The 22,216-nt window shown below is 41.2% G+C and overlaps 2 protein-coding genes across 2 annotated transcripts; both read left to right on the top strand.

Annotated features, from left to right (window-relative positions):
• The first annotated feature begins 5,621 nt into the window (after positions 1 to 5,621).
• ttll6 (tubulin tyrosine ligase-like family, member 6) lies at positions 5,622 to 15,252 on the top strand. The gene is made up of 14 exons (XM_014983947.2): positions 5,622 to 5,791; positions 6,528 to 6,646; positions 7,030 to 7,160; positions 7,234 to 7,390; positions 8,363 to 8,506; positions 8,764 to 8,849; positions 8,946 to 9,171; positions 10,066 to 10,244; positions 10,388 to 10,576; positions 11,657 to 11,831; positions 11,991 to 12,221; positions 12,307 to 12,348; positions 14,020 to 14,122; positions 14,451 to 15,252. The coding sequence occupies exons 2-14, from the start codon at positions 6,632 to 6,634 to the stop codon at positions 14,663 to 14,665; spliced, it is 1,893 nt and encodes a 630-aa protein (XP_014839433.1). The 5' UTR covers positions 5,622 to 5,791; positions 6,528 to 6,631; the 3' UTR covers positions 14,666 to 15,252.
• Positions 15,253 to 16,929: 1,677 nt separating this feature from the next.
• Positions 16,930 to 21,756, top strand: hoxb6b (homeobox B6b). Its single transcript, XM_014983945.2, has 4 exons — positions 16,930 to 16,972; positions 17,109 to 17,278; positions 19,453 to 19,861; positions 20,875 to 21,756. The coding sequence occupies exons 1-4, from the start codon at positions 16,930 to 16,932 to the stop codon at positions 21,135 to 21,137; spliced, it is 885 nt and encodes a 294-aa protein (XP_014839431.2). The 3' UTR covers positions 21,138 to 21,756.
• Positions 21,757 to 22,216: the final 460 nt, after the last annotated feature.

Raw genomic sequence — 22,216 nt, forward strand, 5'->3', positions numbered from 1 at the left:
GGAAACGCTTTTTGGAGGGTAAATGTGACTTTTTCGACCAACTTTTTTTTGCCTTTGAAAGTACGCGTTTAAAAGTCAGTTGCTAAATAGGAGCTAGCCCAGTGCTGTCAGAGCTGGGAGAGGTCGGCATTCCGCTACCATAGTAACGGCGCCGTACATATGGGCTGCGCAGTTAACTGTAGGGTGTTCTTTTAGGATGTTTTTTTTTTTTTAGCTATGAAGACTTTGCTCAATGTAGTTCTGTAGCAAGGACTTGATGAAAGACTTTATGTTCCTCCGTTCATATAAATTAAATTTAACACTTTGCTTACGTCAAATGTTAAATCAGTTTTTTAGGTATTCCTCCTCAACCGGGTGCTAGTAGCTGGAGACAAGACACTCTAGTAAAACTTGCATCACTCCTTAGCAGTGTGCTGTGGTAATTACTTTCTTCAGCAGAGATGTAGAAGCTAGAGTTGACATAATGGTGGATGCAAATAAGAAAAGCTTGAGACTTGAGAGTGGGATGGAGGATTACCTTACAGTAAGACAACACTGAAAGGGGGACCTACTGGAATGCAAACACACACCAAAGCGTTCACAGTTTCATTTGCAAAAGAAATATGTGATCAATTTTCCTTCCATGTCACAAATATGTGTTACTTTGTGTGGATCTATTAAATAAAATCTAAATATGAATTGAAAATTACTGTTCTAACCAGAAAATGAAAATGTTCTAGGGATTTGTATGCTTTTCAAAAGTCTCTAAAAGAAAAGGGTAATTACACACAAAACCCCATGAAGTTAAGTATCTTAAACGCATGCAAAAATAAGCACAAGTACAGATAAAACTGCTGTAAAAGGGAGACAAAATAAGTGTGAGGACAGAGACCTGGCACAGAGAAAAGAAACAAAAGTCAGTTAAATAAAACGATGAAGGAATGCTATACTAACCTGTATCTTATGAAAGACGAAGTAAATAAGATGGCCCCATAAATAAGCCACAAAGCGCCAGAATCAACAAAAGCTACAAATAAAACATAAATGATTCATATATGACCATAAAGAGAGGCAGTAGGTATAAAAAATACATGCAAAGTGACAAACATATGATTAGAAGACAAAAAACGCAATAATGTTTAAATGGCTTTAGAAGGACACAAATCAGCTCCAAACAGTGTAAATAACTTAGAGAGGAACAAAAGATCACAAGGAGACAAAAATGTCCCAGAATGACTTTAAAGAAGGAAGCGAGTCTGTGTGAGAAGCAGAGAGAGCTGGAGGCAAAGAAATGGGTGAAAGTCAACAGTGAGCATTTCATTTTTAAAAATCTGTCCAGCTCAACTCATGCTTCTTCCAATTAGCCTATGGGGAAAAAGTAATCTGCCCCTAAACCTGACAACTGGTTGTACCACCCGGCCAGCAACAACAGCCATTGGTAATGTAATGAGTTTCAAGCCTGAGCAGCCTCAATATCCATCAGATATAAGTCTTGACTTTGACTAGGCCACTCCAAAACCGTATTGATGCAATAATTCACAGACAAGGAGCCCACACCCTGCTGTAGTGCATATGACCAAACTGAAAAACAGCTTTTCCCTCTCTCTTAGTAACATTACTCCAATTAAGGATTATTTTCTTCTTATAAAGAATGAATCAATTTAATGGCTTATTGTGTCCCTAGCCTATATATTATAACAAATGACCTCCTGACCTAATTCAATGTCAGACATGCAGATGCACAAATTAATTGCCTTTAGTCACACAATGTGATTCATTTCAACTCCATGCTGGAAGCTAAGTTGCTAACCTTGAACGTCTCATAACGGAGCATGTCGCAGACGTGTGTAGTATATCAGTGGATGATTAATTAATCCTTAATTAGTTACAGAATCAAAGAGTTGCATCAGTGCCTCCTTGTCACCTCTCGCTCCTCGCTGTCCCTCTTTAGTTTGACTGATACCTGCTCCTTTGTTTGCTTCTTTCCTCTCCTCGTCTTCCGATTAACATTTCCCCCGTCTCGCCTTGTTCCATTTTTAATGTCGTTAATGGAGAGCCCAGCTTTATTTTAGCCCAGCCAACACCGCTCACTCGCAGCTCTGCCGAGCTTTTCAGCACAGATTTAAGCTGAACAAGTCGTGGCGCTGAAAGGCGCCTCTCCTGTTTCAGTGAACAAGCATCAGGGATTATTCCTCTCTTCTTACCCCCCCGCCACGCCAACGTCCCCTGCTCGTTTTCTCTTCTATCATGTCAAGACGTATCAGGTTTTTCTAACTGGTTACCCTATCCACTTCTTCTTCAGCCTTTAAGTTGGTCTGGAGCTGAACCACCGTTATGATAACAATGAATCTTTTCTGTTTCCTCCAGGGCATCAGTTTCAGTTGGTGTGTGGAGGTGGGATGAGGTTCTTCACTGATTTGTTTGCTGTGGAGCACGGTGGCACTTCGAGAAGCTCCTGAAGCCGTCGGAAAACAGGTGTGGAGACAAACGGCTGCAGCATCTTCCAACACCAATTTCCTCATCAATGTAGGAGCAACACTACGGGTGAGTGACGCTGTTCTCGTTAAATACGATGTCTGAGAGTGTACAGGAGCTGAAAACTAAAGCCGAACGCTTCGAGTCTCTTTGTGAGGCTCTGAGACCCAGTTTCTGCTTTGAGGTAGTAGAAAATAACAGTGACACAGACGTGGAGCCCCAGCTGTTGCTGGTTGAAGTACATTAAACATTAAACAGGGGCATAAAAACACAAACAGCACAGACCGCTGTTATATTAGTAATCCGTTTATTTCTACTGTTTGCATATCTTTTTGAAATCAATTTGCCGCATGGTGCAGCCACAAATTTCACCAGGTTTTATCGGGATTTTTAAAGTAGAGTGTCATTGTGAGGTTGAAGGAAAACGATACACTGTTCTCAATTTTCCTTCTGAAGTGGGGTGTTTGTATTTAGGTCAAATGGAGAGACGCATAGGAGGACGGTTACGTCTCTGTCAGCTTTGCAAATCTAAATACTGACTTTCCTCGTTCTTTGTGACAGAATAACTCCAGCTCAGTCAGATTGGATGAAGAACATCTTTAACCACAGAGTTAGGTCTCTGTCACTTTATCTATATATAGGTGTATTTATATTGAAATGAAATCACAAATCTGTGTTTCTAACATATTTATTATTTGAAACACTTTCTTTGCTCTTTGTAAGAATATTTTTGAACTGCTTTATGTTGATCAATCTGACAAAACCCAACCAGGATTGACTGGAGTAATTCGAGGGAGAGTTATGTTGATGCTTACCAAATGTACACAGACATATTTTACTTTTATTTTTCTATTATTAAATATTTTTTCTTAGATTTTTCTAAACTGTCCTTTGACTTTTTTTTTTTAAACGTTTCATCACCAGCTCAGGTATTCTTGTGAACAAAACGTTTAGAGTAAATTCTGAACGCGTTACGTTTACCGGACACTTTGATTGTTTCGTGTGGTCAGCTCCTAAAACAAACCAGAGGTGTTGTTCACACACCTGTTGTCGCCGCACACTGAGGGAGAGTCTTGGGCTGTAACCGAATCTGGGCTGGGGTCAGTGGGGCGTCTCAGCCGGGTGCAACACTCACAGCTGAAGGCCAGGATTATCCAGATCACTGGATCAGAATACCGTTACCTGGCACCGCAGCCTCCCGCAGCGTACCTGGGATGTCCCTCCTCGACACCACCCTGGGTTTCTGTCACAATGATTGAGTCAAACTCACCTCAGACCCTGTAAGACACCAGATCGGACGCGGAGGTGCACGGCTCCTGCTGTGTTCGGATCAGAGGACAGATTGAGACGAGCAAGTGGAGCTTTAACTTCCCTTATATTTGGACTTTCTTGTGGTCTGGGAAGTGAATCTTGACTATGTTTGTCGCTTAAACCTGCAGTAACCTTTACAAAAATATGTTTTTTCTATATTTGCTAATACACTGTCACCACGTTGTGACAGTACGGTATGAGACGGATCATATGTGAAAAAATCAGGCTCCTCCATCTCCTCTTTGCACTGCTCCCAGTCAAAAACAACCAATCAGAGCCAGGAGGAAGGTTTTAGCGCTATCTGTCACGCTCATGTATGTGCTGCTCAATATGCTAATATTAATACTTACCGTTACAGGAAAACTGTTTATCCGACGTCATCTGTGGCCATGCTAACTTGCCTGAATGTTCACAGTGAACCAACTGTAGCGTAGCAGAGAGCAATGGGGGGAAGGATGTGAGTGGTGCATACATGAGAATGATTGACAGCACTAAATCCCTCTTCCTGGCTCTGGCTCCTTCAACATATTTTTACTCAAGTAAAAGTAAAAAGTCACAGTCCATGAAATTATATATATAAAAGAAGTATTTGGTAAACAGGCTTCTCACATCATCAATCGTTTAATATTTAAAAATTGCATCGTCGCATTGATCATCACAAGATTAGATTAAGGAACAAAAATGAAACTAATTCAAAAAAATAACATGATTACAAATTAGCAAAATCAGGCAGAATATACATTTTTCCAAATCAATTTCTTCCAATATAAAACTTATTAAACTTTAACAAAAGTCACTGTCAGTGGGCGGAGGATCCAGAAATTTTACTGAATTAAGAGAAGCAATGCTTCACGATGAAATTAGTCAAGAAAAGTAAAATGTACAGCAGAGTAAAAGTACTTCTAAAAGTTTTTTTTATTTTTTTTATTTTTTTTTTTACAAGGACACTTTTTACAAAGGTGATCCAAGTTAAAACCATGTTGAAGACTCGCCTGGCTGCCGGTGGGACTCGTGTTCACGGCACAACAATGGTTGAAAAGTGAAAGAGCGAGGATACCTTTGATGAACTTCCATCTTCCACAAAGGCCAGATTTGTGATATGCAGAGTGGATTTTATGAGATTTAATCAGAGTTTGGATCATTTCTCGTCATCGCTGTTGTGCTACCAGTTGCTCTGCTGCGACGCCTTTTAGATGCCAGCGTGTCACCACATGCTGACAGCCGTGGCACTCGTCTGATGAGATGAGTGGAAACAGAAACACGACTCCATTCGCTCTCCTACAGCATGTTCTTCGTTCTGTTTGATTGAGTTTCAGTGTCAGGGGCTTCAGCAGGCAGCTTTAAAAAAAAGAACCAAGTAAATGAGTGCTGGACAATAGAGCGACATTACGGCACCGTGTACAAGTATCCACCCACTTAGTACTTTTCCACATTTTGTTTGTTATGACTGGAAGCTTCATTTGAATTTTTTGGGGGATTTTAAGTTGTGCATAACCGTCTAATGAAACGGTTGCAAAATGAAAAATGGTGGCTGCTCAGGTTAGTTTTAGCAGCTCTGCCACATTTATTGTTGTAATGTAGCAAAAATGTGGAAAGGTTCAGGTAGGAACACTTTTGCAAACTATCGCTTTTATTTTATGTCTGCACAATCATATTTGTTTTAGTTTTTAGCATTTTCCCCCTCAATTTGCTCCGACACAGGATGGGACTACCTCTGGACGGCCCAGATGCAAACAACGAGCTGGGAGAGGAGGAGGAAGGAGGTGAAAGCCAAACAGAGACCTACATCCCCTTCCGGCCGCCACCCACCACCAAGAAGAGAAGGAAATACAAGAGGAGGTATTTTTCTCCCCGTTGATCATGTTGGATTTAACTTCTAGACGCGTGTGTCCCTGCAGGAAGTGAACTTCTGAGGCATTTTCTGACAAGATGGTGACACCGCAAAGCAGGCGTCTGTCCTTCTCTTTGTCTCTCTTCTCTTTCAGATGATTGGCTATCAACCTCACCAGCTGCAAATATGAAAGCGGTACGTTTGATTTTTTTTTTTTTTTAAAGCCTAACATTCATCTGCTTAAATCAAGGTAGATTCTTGCAGTGTCAAACTCTACAAAAAGATTATTATTACATTTGAGGCATCCCAAATTCTCCTCTGTAGACAGATCGAGATTGTGGGAAGCCCAACTCATTACAAGTTACTACCACTTATTCTGCACAAACACTTTAGATGTTAGTGTCTATTTTTAAGACAAATGAATTGTTGTCCCTCTCCTGCACCCTTAGTTCTCCACCTATGCATCCTCTGGACCTTTAAGGAAACGTTTCAGTTGTTCTTTTTTTCAGGGTTAAGTTATTATGCAACACACACCTTCAATAAATTTGTAAACATAAGAACTGGATGCACCTGTTTTAATTTATTGCCAATTTTCTCTTATCCACACATGGTTGAAGATATAAAAATAAGCTCAAATGTTTACAAACACCCTCCTTGATATTTTATATTGATTTTTAAATAATAATAATAATAATAATAAAATCCCCAACAACCATAGAAACAAACAAGAAACCCTGACCTCAGTCCAAATGAAAACATACAGATTGAAAACAAAACCGTTCAAACGTTGTAGTTAAATAATCATTTTAGCCCAGTCTAATAATGTTTTCAATTCTTATTTTCACCTGTTGGCAAAGTTTGTGGGGAAATGTCTCATCATCGAAACATCTGGCATATCTTTTTAGTAATTTAACGTTTTTCTCTGCCTCAGTGCGGCGAGCGGCCCGCCGGTACGGCCTCAAGGAGACGGGGGAAGACGATGACTGGGCTCTGGTTTGGACTGACTTCTCCGTGTCTCTGGACCGTGTTAGGGACATGAAGCGTTACCAGGTATTTAAGCCAGGCGGTCTTCACTAAGCACCTCATTACCGCCATCATCAGGACAAACCGCGGCAGCTGAGCTCGGCTTTACAAATTAACCGTGTAATTCCATTTGTGCCGGAGAGAAGTGAATTAGAAATGGGGCTCCTCTGTTGTAATAGAGCCTCTTCTTCGTGGACGGCATCGGTAGCTCCCAGCATTTCTCTCAGGTCAGGCTTTTAATTTGCAATCTTCTGTGATATGCTTACCCAGGCTGTTTAACAGGTTGAGACAAATTGCAACCGGTTCTCCTCTTGAAGTTGAATTAAATGCGGCCATAATCATACGTATAAAATGTGTTATATTACCAGAGGTGGTCCTTTCATGCTGTGTAAACTCGCTTGTCTTTGCAGAAAATAAACCATTTCCCAGGGATGAGTGAGATCTGCCGCAAAGATTTCTTGGCGAGGAACTTGAACCGCATGCTGAAGCTTTTTCCTAAAGACTATAATATCTTCCCCAGAACATGGTGCCTCCCCGCAGAGTAAGTTCTCCTTTTGTGTCTGCATAAAAACGCACCTCGAAAGTGTCAATGATTGTCCGATTTGCCTTCGCAGCTACAGTGACTTCCAAGCCTACACCAGAGCCAAAAAACACAAGACTTACATCTGCAAGCCAGATACGGGGTGCCAAGGTAAAGGCATCTTCATCACAAAGTCCACTAAAGACATACAGCCTGGGGAGCACATGATCTGCCAGGTTTACATCTCTAAGGTGAGGCTTTTGTGAACAGCTTTTTGCAAAAGTATTCAGTATTTTCTTAAATCTTTTTTTTTTTTTTTTACATTTTGCTACGTCACAACCGCAAATGCCAACGTATTTAATTGGGGTTTCATGGAGTTGGTAATGTAGTGCAGTGAAGTGGAAGAAAGTGACACTTTTATTGCTTTATTTATTTTTAGAAAATTAATTTGTGTCCTTTTATTTGTATTTTACTGCAGTTACAGCTGTGGATATTACAGTGTTTCTCTAGCAGCTTTTCAGACCTACAGACTGAAATCTTTGCCCAGTTGTCTTTGCAAAGCAACTTAAGCTCAGTCAGATAAGATGGGGAACATTTGCAAACACAGATATATGTCTGGACTTTGACATAATACATTGATATGCTTTGATTTAAATCCCTGCAGATTTGGTTCTATGTTTAGGGTTGTTGTTCTGCTAGAAGATGAACCTTCATTTGAGACTTGAGACTCAGGCGGAGGTTCAAAGGCAAACCCCATATTTCAGATTTTTATTTATAAAAACTTTGGAAAAACATGTAACATTTTCTTACCACTTCACAGTCGTGCACTACATTGTATTTTCTACCTGAATAAAACACATTGTTGTTTTTGGATGTGACTAAAGCTGTACGATGTAGATTTTTCTGATTATTAAGGAATTAATCGGAAAAGAAAATTCTTCTACAGATTTTTCATGTATTTTTTTAATACAATATTAAAAATGCAATCTTTTTTAAAATAAGAAAACATTTTATTATATAAAATGCAATAACACTCTGTTCCTTTAGTGAATGCTTGATGATTTGTAGCAAGCCATGCATCTGCAGCTAAAAAATACTTCTAACATCAGCATGTGAACTAATTGATTCCTAAACTAGTTGACGATTATTTCAATCGTCCATTTATCATAATTAATCCGATTAATCGTTTCAGCCCTAAGCCTGGCCTCTGTTTTCTCCTCCAGCCATTCATAATTGACCGATTCAAGTTTGACCTGAGGCTTTATGTGCTGGTGACGTCGTGCGACCCGTTCAGGATATTCATGTTTAAGGAAGGCTTGGCTCGCTTTTGCACCAGGAAGTACAACGAGCCCACGCAAAGCAACGTGGTAAGAAACGTGATGCCAGCGCTCCTCATCGTCGCAACTAGGTAGCTAGCCTGGAAATATTTCCAAATGAAACGAAGTCCAGGTCAAATGAAAACAACAATGTTTGCAAGTAAAAGCGTAGAAATATACACAGGTAGATGCAGTATGTGCAGGCTGGTTAGAGTCTTTCTGCTGGAGGTCTTGTTATCGCAGGTTTAGTCTGGCCAGAGCGCCTTCCTCCTCCATGTGTGAAACTGAACTCGACTCTGCCACCTCAGGAGGACGTATGCATGCACCTCACAAACTACTCCATCAACAAGAACAGTGAGAACTTTGTCCGCGACGAAAACTGCGGCAGCAAACGGTAAAAGAGGTTCGCCTCGATAAACGCTGCGATGTTGTGCTGCCGAAGGCCTGTCTGTGTGTTTCACGGAGCGCCGTTCTGATTTCTGCCGATCAGAAAGCTGTCCAGCCTCAACCAGCACCTCGAGCACATGAACTGCAACACGGAGAAGATGTGGAACGACATCGAGGACATCATCATCAAGACTCTGATATCGGCTCACCCCATCCTGAAGCACAACTACAACACGTGTTTTCCCAACCACATCTCCTGCAGTGCCTGTTTCGAGATCCTCGGCTTCGACGTGCTGCTGGACCACCGGCTCAAGCCCTGGCTGCTGGAGGTGAGAGGTGACGGGAACCCGGTTTCCATGTGGAATCTGCAGATCGTTCAGAGAACGCGCTCAGATTGTCAGCACTCCAGCTCACCCGTTTTTAAGACAGATAGAAAACTCTTCAAATGGCTCTCTATCCGCTTAGGCTCAAAATAACCTGAAGGACACGTGTGGGTTTGTTTTTACTACTTCTGCTATTTAATTATCCTCGGATTTGTAGCTGACGACTGTTATATTGATTTACACGTGGAAAATACATGAAAGAGTTTAAATGAAGGAAGGCAAGCACAAGGAAGCTGGTAACAAAGACAAAATGTGTCGACTTTTGTTCAAAACATCGAATTTGGTTTTCCATTCATTTCACAATGACGTCAAGAATAATGTAAAATCAGCAGAAGTGTTGTCTGAGCAGGTTGATCTGTTGATTTTTTTATGGCTTAACCAATTAATAATTGAATATTTATTTATTTATTTGTTTGTTTATTTATTTATTTTTTACAGAATCTAAACTGGGTGAAGCTAAAATGCCTTTGAGGAGTTCTGGGTAGAACATACTTACAGTGAAAGTTTATTTATATATATATATATATATATATATATATATATATATATATATATATTAAGCACAGTTTTGGCTTAATTGTTGCTCTAACCATGTAGTTCTTTCAGCAAATTGCCGTTTTTTGAGCTCGTATTCCCCCGTTCACGATTAATCGATTGCTAAATTAGTTGCCGATTATTTTAATAATCAATTCATCTCACTCAGGGTTAGGGTTTAAACCCAACCCTATTACTGTCTTTTTGATTCTCAAGACATTTGTAGGTAAAACATCACGTGAAAATGTCTGTCCATGACTTCGTTTGACGTAGCGAAACATTCAGCGTGGTCTGGTCTCCGTCCAGGTTAACCACTCGCCCAGTTTCACCACGGACTCTCCGCTGGACCGGGAGGTGAAGGACGCGCTCCTGTTGGACACTCTGGTTCTCATCAACCTGGGCGCCTGCGACCGACGCAAGATCATCATGGAGGAGAGACGCAGGGTGAAGGACAGGCTGCAGCAAAACCGCTCCAGAGAGGCCAGGTGAGGAAATGAAGTGTGGAGTTTCCCCTCCACTGTCACACAATGACACACACACACACACACACACACACACACACGCATGTTGCAGTGGACACGCAGTGTGCGGGTGTGTGTTACTGCGCTCATTTGTGCTCGGCCGCCAGGTCAGAGGAGCTGCGGCAGAGCCAGGCGGCCACGGTGGAACAGATGGAGGAGTACGAGGCCAAACACCTGGGGGGCTTTAAACGGATCTACCCCAGAGACGGGGGCGAGAAATACGACAAGTACTTCAAACACAGCAGCTCGCTCTTCCAGGAAACGGCTGCGTCCAAGGCCAGAGAGGAGTGTGCCAGGTAACTGCGGCGTGCGCAGGAAGCGTGGGCAGCGTGAGGGTGTTCTGCTTCTGACCGATCCTGAATAAGGGAGGTCAGGAGAGAAAAGAGGAAAACTAAATCTGCTTAATTAAAATGTGAATGTAGAACCTCAAGTCAAATTCCAGCTGTTCTTCGTGTATGAAAATGGGCCCACGATAAACATTTTACACTTTTAATTTGACATATATTGCAAACCAATTTATTTATTTGTCCTTAAAGATCCACTGGATGGAATCTGGGTCTGTAGCTGAAACCCAAATTCAGCTAAACGAGGGAGTTTGACCCTCGCTCGATCGTCTTCTCAAGAAACTGAAGACGTAACTCGTAGAAGAAAAATGAGAGGAGAATTAAAACGTGTATCCACGTCTTTGTAACAGACATCCACTGAAAAGAATGGAGGAATTAAACCTGATCCAGTGCATCGTCTGTGGTGTGATTTTTAGCAATTTAAATGGAACCATTAGCTGAATATCCTCTCACTGCTATCCTCTGCTATGTGATTGTGTTATTCGAAATTGCTAAATTAAAATCCTGACATATGTTGCCCTTGTTAAAAGTACATAGCCTGTGAAAATGGTGGATTTTTAAAAAATATTTAGTGAAAATTCAGTTTCTCAGAAAAGAAGAACCTCGGGTAAGGACAATAAAAATGATTTTTATTACAAAAAAATTGGGTTTTCGTCTGCTGGTGTCGGTCCGCTCAGCTTCATCACAGGGAAAGCAAGAACCTGGACGAGCTGATCTGGGCTTCTTGAACACTCAGCAGAACCTTGGGCTGATTGCCCACAAGCCAAACTGAAATACAGACATTTCTAATATTCAAATTTACCAACAAAAGCTGGATTTTGTCTTTGAACCATAAGTGTTAAATTTACAAAAAATTGTGAATTTTAACCTTTTTTTTGGGGGGGGAATAATTTAATAAGCAAACTTTTTTTGGGGTGATGTTTATTATGTATTTTTTTATTTCTCTACACAGCCTAGGACTTCTGTCTGAGACCGAATCTCTCTCCTCTTTTAGATGAAATAAATGTCTGAGGTGTGTGACGTTGTTTCCAGGCTGCAGCTGCAGGAGCTGCGGTTGAAGCAGGAGGAGAATGAGCGCCACTTGAAGGTGAACAGAAGGAGAGAAACGCAGGGGGAGACGGCAGGGGAGCGGATCAAACCCCGGCCGGCGCCACCGCAGCCTCCCCGTGACCTGCTGCCTTCGGATCTGCCCCACGTTGGCGCTCAGGTGCAGTGTCCACATGCAGCCACTGGGGGGCTCCACAGAGCCTTCATCCCGAGATGAATGGCTGCTCTCCTGGCTGACCCCCTCACACAGTTGATGCTCACTTACCAAATTTAAATTGCCAAAAGCAAAATTAAATCGCGCGCTTCTGTGTCTCTGCAGTCGGATATTTCTGGAGCTTTTGTGGGTTTAGAAGCTCCAGAACTCCTAGATGAGGTGGACGAGGCAGAGGAGCAGGAGCGGCACGATTCCCTGCTCCAGAGACAGAAACTAGTGGAGGGCCTGGGGGTGGTGGGCAAGGTCCATGAGCTGCTGCAGTACCGGCCAGAGGGAGGGGGCCTCTACCATTATTCCACAGACATCGGCTGTCAGAGTCAGCATCAGAGGAGAGACGTGAGTGCAGATCCAGGAACAGGCGAAGCTGTTGGTGTAAAAATATTCGTCCTCTCGTCTATAAAGCTGTTCCTTTGTGTTGCAGATGAACTTCCTAATGCACTACCCTGACAAGTACAGATATCAGGTAAGTCACACCACACCTTCACACTCCTTAAGCTTCTTCTTTTTTTTTTTCTTTTTTTTTCTCGTTTTGTCACGTTACAACCACAACCTGCAATTTATTCTAATGGGATTTTATGTGACACACCAACACAAAGTGATCCAATTTAATTATTATTATTATTTTTTTTTTTACAACAATACAATTTAGTTTCAAACTCTTCCCTCCAGAGAGATTAAGCCCAAAGTGTGGTAGCGTTGTTCGGTTTTCCATGTTCAGGAAATGCGTTTCTACAACAGGAGGGGATTGCAATATTGAAAAGATGACTTTATTATTTTAAAGACATAATTAATTTGTGCTTTAAAGTACAAACAGTCGCCCTTAAGAGACACCTAAAATAGAGTTAATCTGTGTGTAATTTAATCCGGAGTATAATCCCAGCCGTTCGATGAAGGCCTCAGAGGTTTGCTAGAGAACATTAGTGAACAAACAGCCCAGCAGACGACGCTGCGGATGAGCTTAAAGCAGGTTTAGGTGATAAAATATACAAAGACTCTTCAGAAAAGGAGTGATGCAACCGCAACCCTACCAAGACATGGTCATCCCCATAAAATGAAACTGTTTGTGGCAGGAACATCACACTGCATGTCATATTTAAAACACGGTGATGGCAGCATCATGGCAGAGGCATGGAAACGGATCAGATAAGATTGATAGAGCTGAATACAAGACGGTTCTGGGAGAAAATCTTCCAGAAGCTGGAAAAGTTTACAGCAGAATGATTTAGATCAAATTTTTAAATGGCCCAGTCAAAGTCAAGTTGATTAACCTTCTTTCTCAAAGAATTGGTTAAAAAAAAAAAGTCACTCTTTAATAATCAAAAGGTGGTTCAACAAAGTGAGAGAAACACAAAGATACATATAAATAAGATTTTTACTTATAAAAAAATTATGATATTTTCTTATGAATTTAATTTAGGCACAAAAAATACATTTCTGTTAAAATACAGTACAGATTTGTGGTTGTAACATGACAGAGATGTGGGGAAGTTCAAGCGAGCGGCAATCAGGAATCAATCTGACAGATTTTAAATGGAGCCAATCCTTCATAGTTATTCCTATTATAATTATGAATCTGCCTTTTTATACAACTTCATTAAAAAAAAAAATTAGGAAACATTTTTTTCAGATTGTCCCCGACTTAATGCCTGTAACCTGGTTCCAAAAATAACTGCAATTACAAATAATTCTGTTAGTTATTAATAATATGTCACTTGACAAAAAGTGGTAAAAAGGAATATATATATATATATATATATATATATATATATAACAAAAAGAGCATTTTTGTCAGTGTTCATGACAAAGAACAGCCTGAATCAAATAAGCTAACAACATTCAAATATTCATTCCTCATTTTGAAGTTTGATGTCTTGATCTGAAAACATGGCAGAGAATTGAACAACCAGCCCTGCAGCTCTGTGATTAAAGAGAACATCAGTGGAAAATCAGAACGATGGAGTAAACTCTGCACCTCATAGACGCTCAAGCCGTACACAGATTATTTGCGAAATAAAATAATAAAAAAAAAATCCTTGTGAGATCATTCAAATGACATTTCAGATTGTTTTGTTGCGCCCGTCCCAGTGACGCGTGGCGACTCAAAAGTATCTGCTTTTGTCCCACGACGAAACAGAGGAGCCTGAACGAGCACGCCTGCCTGCAACTAGACGTGGAGAGCCTCTACAGGATGGGAGAGGGCCACAGGACCTCCGGCACCCACCTGGGACCCTGTCAAGGTAGAGTCCAGTCCCGACACGGCACCACCGGACCCAGGTGGTTTAGACCAAGAGCAGCTGATGAAGTATATATACGCATTCTCTCTTTTCTGTTGTTTGGAAAAAGCAAACAAACAACAGAAATAGTTTTTTAATGACTCCTAAGATCAAAAACGTCATGGAGGAAGGAAAAAAAAAAGTGGAATAAAATTTAATCCTTAATGTCGACTCCATCGATGCTCGTTCATAACCACATGAATAAATAAATAAATGAATTATAAACTGTGTGAATCAGTCGAGAAGCCTTTGTTCGGCGCTCCTCTCATTGTCCACCTCCTCCTCTCTTCAGTTAACAGCACCACGGACGCCTCGAAGTCCAGAGGAAGGGTCCCCGTCATAAACCCCACGAGGGGTCTGCACTGTGACAACTCGTCCAACCACACCGCAGACCTGCCGAGCCTCCTCATCGTCTCCACGCGCGTCCCGCTGCTCCGGAGGCCTGGCTTCTCTCCCATCGACCACAGCTCCCCCCGGAGAGTCCCCCGGCCCTATAAAAGACTCTGAGGAGCGGGGCCGCCGACCTCCGAAGCCCCTCGAAGGAGGACCGGGAGATCCAGGCGGGGTCTGTGCAGGATTTGTTAAAGCACCTGGGTGGTGGTGGAGGCAGAGCAATATTTAACTGTGAAAGTAAAATACACAGTGCCTATATGAAAAAAATGCTGTAATGGATTTTATATCTGCGAAGTTCAAGTTTACACTCCTTTAATAAAACGGCCCACACAAATATGAAGTTTTATATCAGATAAAACCCTCGTTGAGTGCCATGATAAAAGAAAAAAAAAAAATCAGTTATCTGCTATATAGAAAAAGAGATATGTATTTAATCTGAGAACATTTTAAATAAAGAAACTGGGTTATTGAAATCAGAGAATTTCTTGAAGTGTCATTTGATTAAAAAGTAATTCTTTAAAAACAGCCACATTGGTATCACATTTTCTGCTTGCTACTCAAGACAATGTAAAAATGCTTGAAATTGACTAATTAATGAATTTGATTATACATTTGAGAGATCTAATTGTAAGAAAATACATGTAATCGTTTTCCAAAAAGATAATTATGAGAATAAATGCATTTAAGATAAATATTTAAAATATTTTGTTGCAATATTTGAATTGGATTTTTTTTTCTTCACATTGTTTTTAAAGGCCATACAGTTAAAAAGAACAAAGTTTCTTTGTTTGCTTTACAAATTGAAAACACAGATAATAATAATAATAATAATAATAATAATAATAATAATAATAATAGAATAACAACAAAGTAAAAAAAAAAAGTATAAATGGTTCGATAAAAATGATCAAAAATAATCCAGAATCCCGCAATTTATAAAAACAATAAAACCCAAAAGGTGATCAAAAACAATTTCGTAGAGCTCTGTAAATGTCTGGAGCAATACAAACTTCTGATAAAATTGGTGGAGGGGTTAAAAAAAGTGAATTTTAAACATTTCTATGTTCTGTTTGGTTGATTTGCAGCAGAAATGTTTGCAGGCCTCGCTGTCTGTTTTATCTTAATTATGAATTTATTACTTAGCTGAATGCGCCACTAACGCCGCGCAGCGTGGGCCTCTGGGAGAAAACTTGGCTACTTTTATCAATTCATTTTCACTCGTTATTTTTTGGGGGTGGAGTTCTCAAAAATAGATTTAATGCACAACTTTGATTCGGAATGCCTTTAACGCATCCATTCCTCCCGCCCCCTTTTTAACTTTGTGTTTCAATAAATAAATAGCTACTTAGTCCTGGGAGATTTTAATTACTAGAGGCACTCGAGGAATTTATGGTTTTATTGCGTCTATAAACGTCGGAAATCCTCTTTAAGGGTTGGAAAAACACCAGCAGGCCAGCGGAAAAGATGCACTCTGACTAAAGCAGAGCGGAAATGAGACCTGAAAAGAACAATTACAAAAAGAGGAGAAAGGATTAAAAATATAAGAGAGAGAGAGAGAGATTTCTTTCAGACTTTGTACCAGAAATGAGTCAGTAGTTATATTTTTATTTTTATTATTTTAATTTTTGGGAAAATGCTTGTTTACATTTTCTCTGCAGAACCTAATTGAGTTGAACATTTCTTCAGTGCTTGACCAATACACTGAATTCTGTGTTTGTGAATATATATATATATATATATATATATATATATATATATATATATGTGTGTGTGTGTGTGTTATTATTATTATGTAGCTTAATTACGCAAATATCTTTAAAGCTTAAATTAAACAACAAATAGTTTTAATAAACAGTAAAGTTCCTGACTATGTATCTGCAGCTGCTCTCTGTCTTAAAAACTGCCTTTAAAGAGAGAGAAAATATAAAATTGTATCAATTGTTGTGACGCATTTGTTGGAGCACAGTGTCCAAAGCAGAGCTCTAAGAAGGTAAACAAACCTTTCACACAGCAGCAGCGGAATCAAGCGCGCGTCCTGCACACCTTATAACATCTCCACTTTCCTTTCTAATGCAACTTTAAAGCCAAACATCCCTGCTTTGTCTCACACACACACACACACACGCACACAAAAAAACAAACATGGCGAAGGGAAACCTCGTCCAAAAGCACAAAAAAACCTCTGCGGTTTATGAAAATTTACAACTTTCCCGTGGAAGTTTACGACTCGTCCGGCTCTGGGATTGGTCCGTGGCGGTCATGTGGCCAGCAGGAATGGGAACTTATTCCCCATGAGGTTATAATGCAGCTGCTGTTTTTTGCACCGCTCATTCACCTATAACAGTTTGTTTCACAGTCCCAACCTTTTTATTTTTAAAATGTTTGTTTTCCCCGAGTTCTTCCGTGAGCTGAAACACGCGTGTAGGTGAAGCTGTTATTGTGGTTCGCTGTGTGATGTGATTTTTTTTTTTTTTTTGGGAGGGATGATGGCGCCTCTTGCGCGACTCACCGTGCGCCATGTTCATCTAGCTGCACCTCTGTGGCTTTTGGAAATGAGGGATCAGCACACTCCTGGATGGAGGGATTACTTTCAAGTTGTCACTTAGGCAAAGTGGAGATTTCTTTCTATTTTTTCTTTCTTTCTTTTTTTTTTCGTGTGTGTGGGGGAAGCGACAGGAGCTCCAGCAGAGTGGCAGCCACGCTGGTGATGATGGATTATCAACAAAGGTAAGGGCACCCTGGTTCTGATTTGCGCTGCTGCTGCTGCTGCTGCCACTGCAGGCCTGGTGTTTACATGACTGGGAAAGGGGAAAAGCTCCCCTTTAAGAAAGGGCAATTATTCAGCGAGCGTGTTTTCTCTTTCTGTTGGTGCTCTTATCACGCAGCTGCTTACTTTGATTAACCCCTGAGGTGCTGCAGCGCCTCCAACCGCCGACATCTATCTGCTGAAATGAGGGGGAATTACAGCAAAGGTTTTGCTTTCGAGGCCCTTTTCGGAGTCTGATGGAGTGAAATTTGTGGCTGTAGGCCACACGCTTGACTTTGATGATGATGATGAAGGTAAAGATGAGGGTCATGAAGGCCCCGCGCCACCACTGGGGCATGTTCTCATTTGAGATTAACCTAATTTGCCCACCACTTGTTCTGTTTCTTTTTTTATCGTGTTTTGTTGTACGCCCGTTTTTTTATTTTATTTTTTTTACGTTGTTTGTTTCAGGAAAACACGTTTAGAGCCTTTTTTGGTGATTTTGCGCACCACCGTTTCCTCATTGCGCTTTTATCTTTCACAGCAGCTCAGGTCTCTTTTTGGATAAAAAAAATTAACCCACATAACCCCTTTGTTTGCCTTATTTCTAATTTTATATTCAGCTTCACATCTTTTCCGGTTTCCTGAATGCATTTTTATTTTTTATTTGTTTCCCATCTACCGTGGCGCCTCCGCTGTGCGTCGACGCGTTATTTTCAGAACCAGAAATTGATTCAAAATTTGATTCAAAATAGAAAAATAAAAATCTTTTCATGCTTTTACAAAACAGTTATTAATGTTTGGATTTTACATCCACTAAAACATGCCAAAATATATAATTTTCCCTTTAAAGTCTGAACAATATGCTTGCAAAATATTTTATAAAAAAGTTCATTGGATGAAATATCTTATTCGATTGTTTTTTTCATACGTTTTCTAAAAGAAAAAACAAAGAAAGAAGTGACATACATAAATATAAAGAAAAACAGAGAGGTTTTTTTTATATAAGCGAAAATCTGAACCTGCTGCAAATGTTGCTCTGATTAATTTTGTGATAAATATTAGGTATTCGTTATTTTTTCCTTTCGAATAAACTTAAATCATTAGCATTTGACTGCGTGGATTCACTTGAATATTCTTTTTTATTTATTTATTTAGTTATTTACTCTTTTACTCTTCTGTTCAACTTGCAAAATCCGCACGTTTCCAACTGAGAGCTAAGGATTTGACCCACAAGATTAAAACGAACTAAAAATGCAACGATTTAGTTTTGTTTGATCTGCTGAAATCTTGACATTTGTGCTGCCATCAGGAGAGCAAACAGTGTGATGGCGAAACGACGCACGTACCTGAAACTTATCCCACCTTTTCTTTTATTGAACCTGTGTGATGGTCGCGCACACTCGGTCTGTGTGTGTTAATTGTGATGGGGATGAAGGTGGTGGTGATGATGATGGTGGTGCTTGAGCGAGTCCTTCCTGCGTGCGCCTTCCTGCACGTCAGAGTTGCATCTGGACACATCAGCAGGGACGCGCACCTTTAGGGAAATGAAAGCGTGAGATGAGACCAGTCAGTTGCTGCTTGTAAAGACATTGAGAATGAAGTGTTTAATCACCGCGGTTCTGCTCAAAGTGGGTTAATTAATAGGGCGGAAGTGGAAATTGAGAGGGGAGAATAAAGCAGAGATAATTGTTTTGGTTTGATTTTTACTTATAGATACACACGTACTTTGTGTCTAACAAATGGTGTGTTTCTTTTTTTGTTGTTTGTTTGTTTTTGTTAATTATGCAATTCGGCGAGTTAAAGTGTGCCTTTATGTGAGCGCGCGTAAAGACCGACTGGCTCGAGCGCTTCATTTCGATTCACCGGGGACTCCTGTGCGCAACAAGAGCCCCCCATGGGTGCAATAGTGCAAGCACAGACGGCGGTGATTGGCCAGAGGTTGATCAGATGGTACACTTCCCCTCTGTATCCAGTGGCACCTCACAGCCCCCCTTTCAGCAAAAACCAAATCTCCGATAAAGTAATGGCAAAAGCACTTGGACTATAAAAGACAACAAATCATATTCCTCCGGAGTAAATACACCCCGTTGTCCACCCAATGAGTTCCTATTTCGTTAACTCAACTTTCCCCGTGTCTCTACCGGGAGGACAGGACTCTCTCCTGGGTCAGATACCGCTCTACTCCTCGGGATACACGGACCCGTTGAGGCACTACTCCAACGCGGCCACGTATGGCGCGGCCAACATGCAGGAGAAGGTCTACCCGGCTTCCTACTACCAGCAGTCGGGCGCGGCGGCGGCGGCGGCCATCTACGGCCGCGCTGCCGCCGGCGGCGGAGCGCCGTGCGACTACAACCCCGTGGGCACGTTCTACAAAGACGCGGAGGGCTCGTGCGCCTTCTCGAGCGGCCGCGAGGAGCAGCCGCTGTTCGTCACTCAGGAGCACCAGCAGCGCAAGGCGGAGTGCGCGGAGCAAGCTGTCAGCATGAGCGGCAGCATCGACGACAAGTCCTCCACTCTCATCTACCCCTGGATGCAGAGGATGAACGCCTGCTCCGCCGGTGAGTGCACGCGCTCCTTTTTTGTTTTATCTCTCTTATGTTAAAAATAAAAATAAAATAAAATAAAAAAAACTATATACATATATATTTTATATCAACTTTACAAAGTTTAAGCACGCATGGAGGCAGGACAGAAGACTAAATAAGGACTGTATGTGCAGATCTTCGTGCGCTTTCGCAGTTTTGGCCGCAAACACGGACTGCACGCGCGCACCCAGCAACGCACGCACTGACTGGGCCTGCACCAAGCCCGTGTCACATGGTCCTTTTCAGATTTTAATACAAAAACTCTTCAAGTACCACATTAGAATAGAATAGAATAGAATAGAATAGAATAGAATAGAATTCAAAGACGTATTATTTATAGAATGAAATAGCAAATGTTCAGCAGCAGTATACATATATGTGCATGAACGAATAAAAACAAAGCCAACTGAGCATGCATGAAATAAATGTTTTGCTGGCTGCACTAACAACAGAAAAATACACATGACGACGTGTGACAGAGACAATTTACAGCAGGTTGATTTTCATAAGTTACCCACAGTGCATTACTGTCAGAAACGTGCACTAGAAGATCTATAGGTTAAAAATGTAAACAACAGAAGCCACGGATCTCAGTTGTTCAGTTGCCTAAAGGAAAATAAAATGCATGAGGCAACGTGAGTTCACCCCACACTGGGTCGGTTTAATGTCATTTTACATGATTCTGCATGGATGTTGGTTATATTGCGTCATTTTTGGTGGGTAAAAAATGATATCCTACTATAAAATATAGATTTTTTTTTTCAAAGTGTCGTCTTAGTATGATATTTGTAGTCTGTTAAACGCATATCAAGAAAGAAAATATGCAAATATATTTCAGTCAAATATCTGCAAAGTTTCACCATGTCCATCATTTTGTTATTTTGTTGTTTTATTTCATTTAAGCTAAATCTCCATTTATAGTTTTAATAATTTGCTGGTGAATTTTGTTTTTGTGCTTTTATTTATTTATTTATTGGGATTTGCAGGCCCATTTGGCAGCAGCGGCCGCAGGGGCCGGCAGACCTACACCCGCTACCAGACCCTGGAGCTGGAGAAGGAGTTCCACTTCAACCGCTACCTGACCCGCAGGCGCCGGATAGAAATCTCCCACGCCCTGTGCCTGACGGAGAGACAGATCAAAATCTGGTTCCAGAACCGCAGGATGAAGTGGAAAAAGGAGAACAAACTCCTGAATCCCTCAAAGACAGCCGAGGAGGAGGAGCAGGAGCAGGCGGAGAAGAAGAGCTAAACTACAAAGGAGACTCTGAGACAAAAAACGAAGAAGAAGAAACGCTTGAATGTGTGCGTGCGTGTGTGTGTGTGTGTGTGTGTGTGTGTGTGTGTGCGTGTGTGTGCGTGTGTACACATAAAATGATGTATAAATTCTTTGTAGATATAAGAAGTGCTGCAGAAACCCCACGTTAGAGACGTGTAGAGTGACTTTGAGTATTTGCACGGTGACTCTGTCCGCATTTATCAGGTCCTCCTCTGTTTGTTTGTCCTTGTGCTCGTGTCTTTATTTTAGAGGACTATGCAACAAACCGCCAAACTGTAAATAAAACCCAGCGTTTATAGTTCTCAGTGTTGTTACCTCATCACTATAGGCCCGCTGGGCGCCACCTTTATTTAATCTCAGTGACATTAAAGCAGGTTTTTTTTGTTTTGTTTTGTTTGTCCCTTGTTGTGTAGTTGCTCTGATGTGACTGTGATATAGTCTTTAGGCTTGTTGTTTACCGATGAGTTCAATTTGTACAAATGTTATTTATTGTTGTCTCACGTGTTCAATGCACATCTGGATATTGTGTGCAATATTTTCTTTAGGGGAATTGTACATATAATAAAATAAAGGCTTTTTGATGTAAATCTGCAAAATCTTGCTCTCGTTCTTCCTAAAAAATATTATTATTGCCCTCATTATCATTACCGTGGCGTCTGTGCTGCCGCTCATGCCACCCATAAGGCCCATAAAATGATAAAACATCAAAGCAAAGGGTGAAATAAATTCCGGTTCGACGCACTGTAGCGCAACATGACAACAGCGGGGCTGATAAACTTTCTGTTATGTGTTACTTGAGCCTGCTGTGGCCTGTTGTTATGAGCCGGTTTACAGAGATGATGGATGGACTCCGCGCGGCCTCGCAGCGATGCCGCCTCTGTCCAGCAGATGGCGCTCGCTGCCTGCGCGGCTCTCGGGGGCGCAGCGGGGAGGCACCATTGACTGGAGCCTAACGACCATTATTTCGTCATCATTTGTAACCATGGAGCATGAATTACCTCTTGAAGTCATCAGTGAGGATTTACGACTGGTCAACAAAGGCACGTGATTCC

Source organism: Poecilia mexicana, unplaced genomic scaffold, assembly GCF_051168715.1.
Source record: "Poecilia mexicana isolate PSO_F unplaced genomic scaffold, ASM5116871v1 scaffold_19, whole genome shotgun sequence".
NCBI classification, from domain to species: Eukaryota; Metazoa; Chordata; class Actinopteri; order Cyprinodontiformes; family Poeciliidae; genus Poecilia; species Poecilia mexicana.

What these genes read in the sequence shown, in the direction of transcription:
- hoxb6b (XM_014983945.2), top strand. Translation starts at nt 16,930, where the DNA reads ATGTTTGTTTTCCCCGAGTTCTTCCGTGAGCTGAAACACGCGT. An exon ending in CCGTGAGCTGAAACACGCGT is followed by an intron (nt 16,973 to 17,108) that starts GTAGGTGAAGCT and finishes TTTGGAAATGAG; the next exon opens with GGATCAGCACACTCCTGGAT. An exon ending in ATGATGGATTATCAACAAAG is followed by an intron (nt 17,279 to 19,452) that starts GTAAGGGCACCC and finishes CCGGGAGGACAG; the next exon opens with GACTCTCTCCTGGGTCAGAT.
- ttll6 (XM_014983947.2), top strand. An exon ending in TCAAGCCCTGGCTGCTGGAG is followed by an intron (nt 9,172 to 10,065) that starts GTGAGAGGTGAC and finishes GTCTCCGTCCAG; the next exon opens with GTTAACCACTCGCCCAGTTT. An exon ending in TGCCCCACGTTGGCGCTCAG is followed by an intron (nt 11,832 to 11,990) that starts GTGCAGTGTCCA and finishes GTGTCTCTGCAG; the next exon opens with TCGGATATTTCTGGAGCTTT.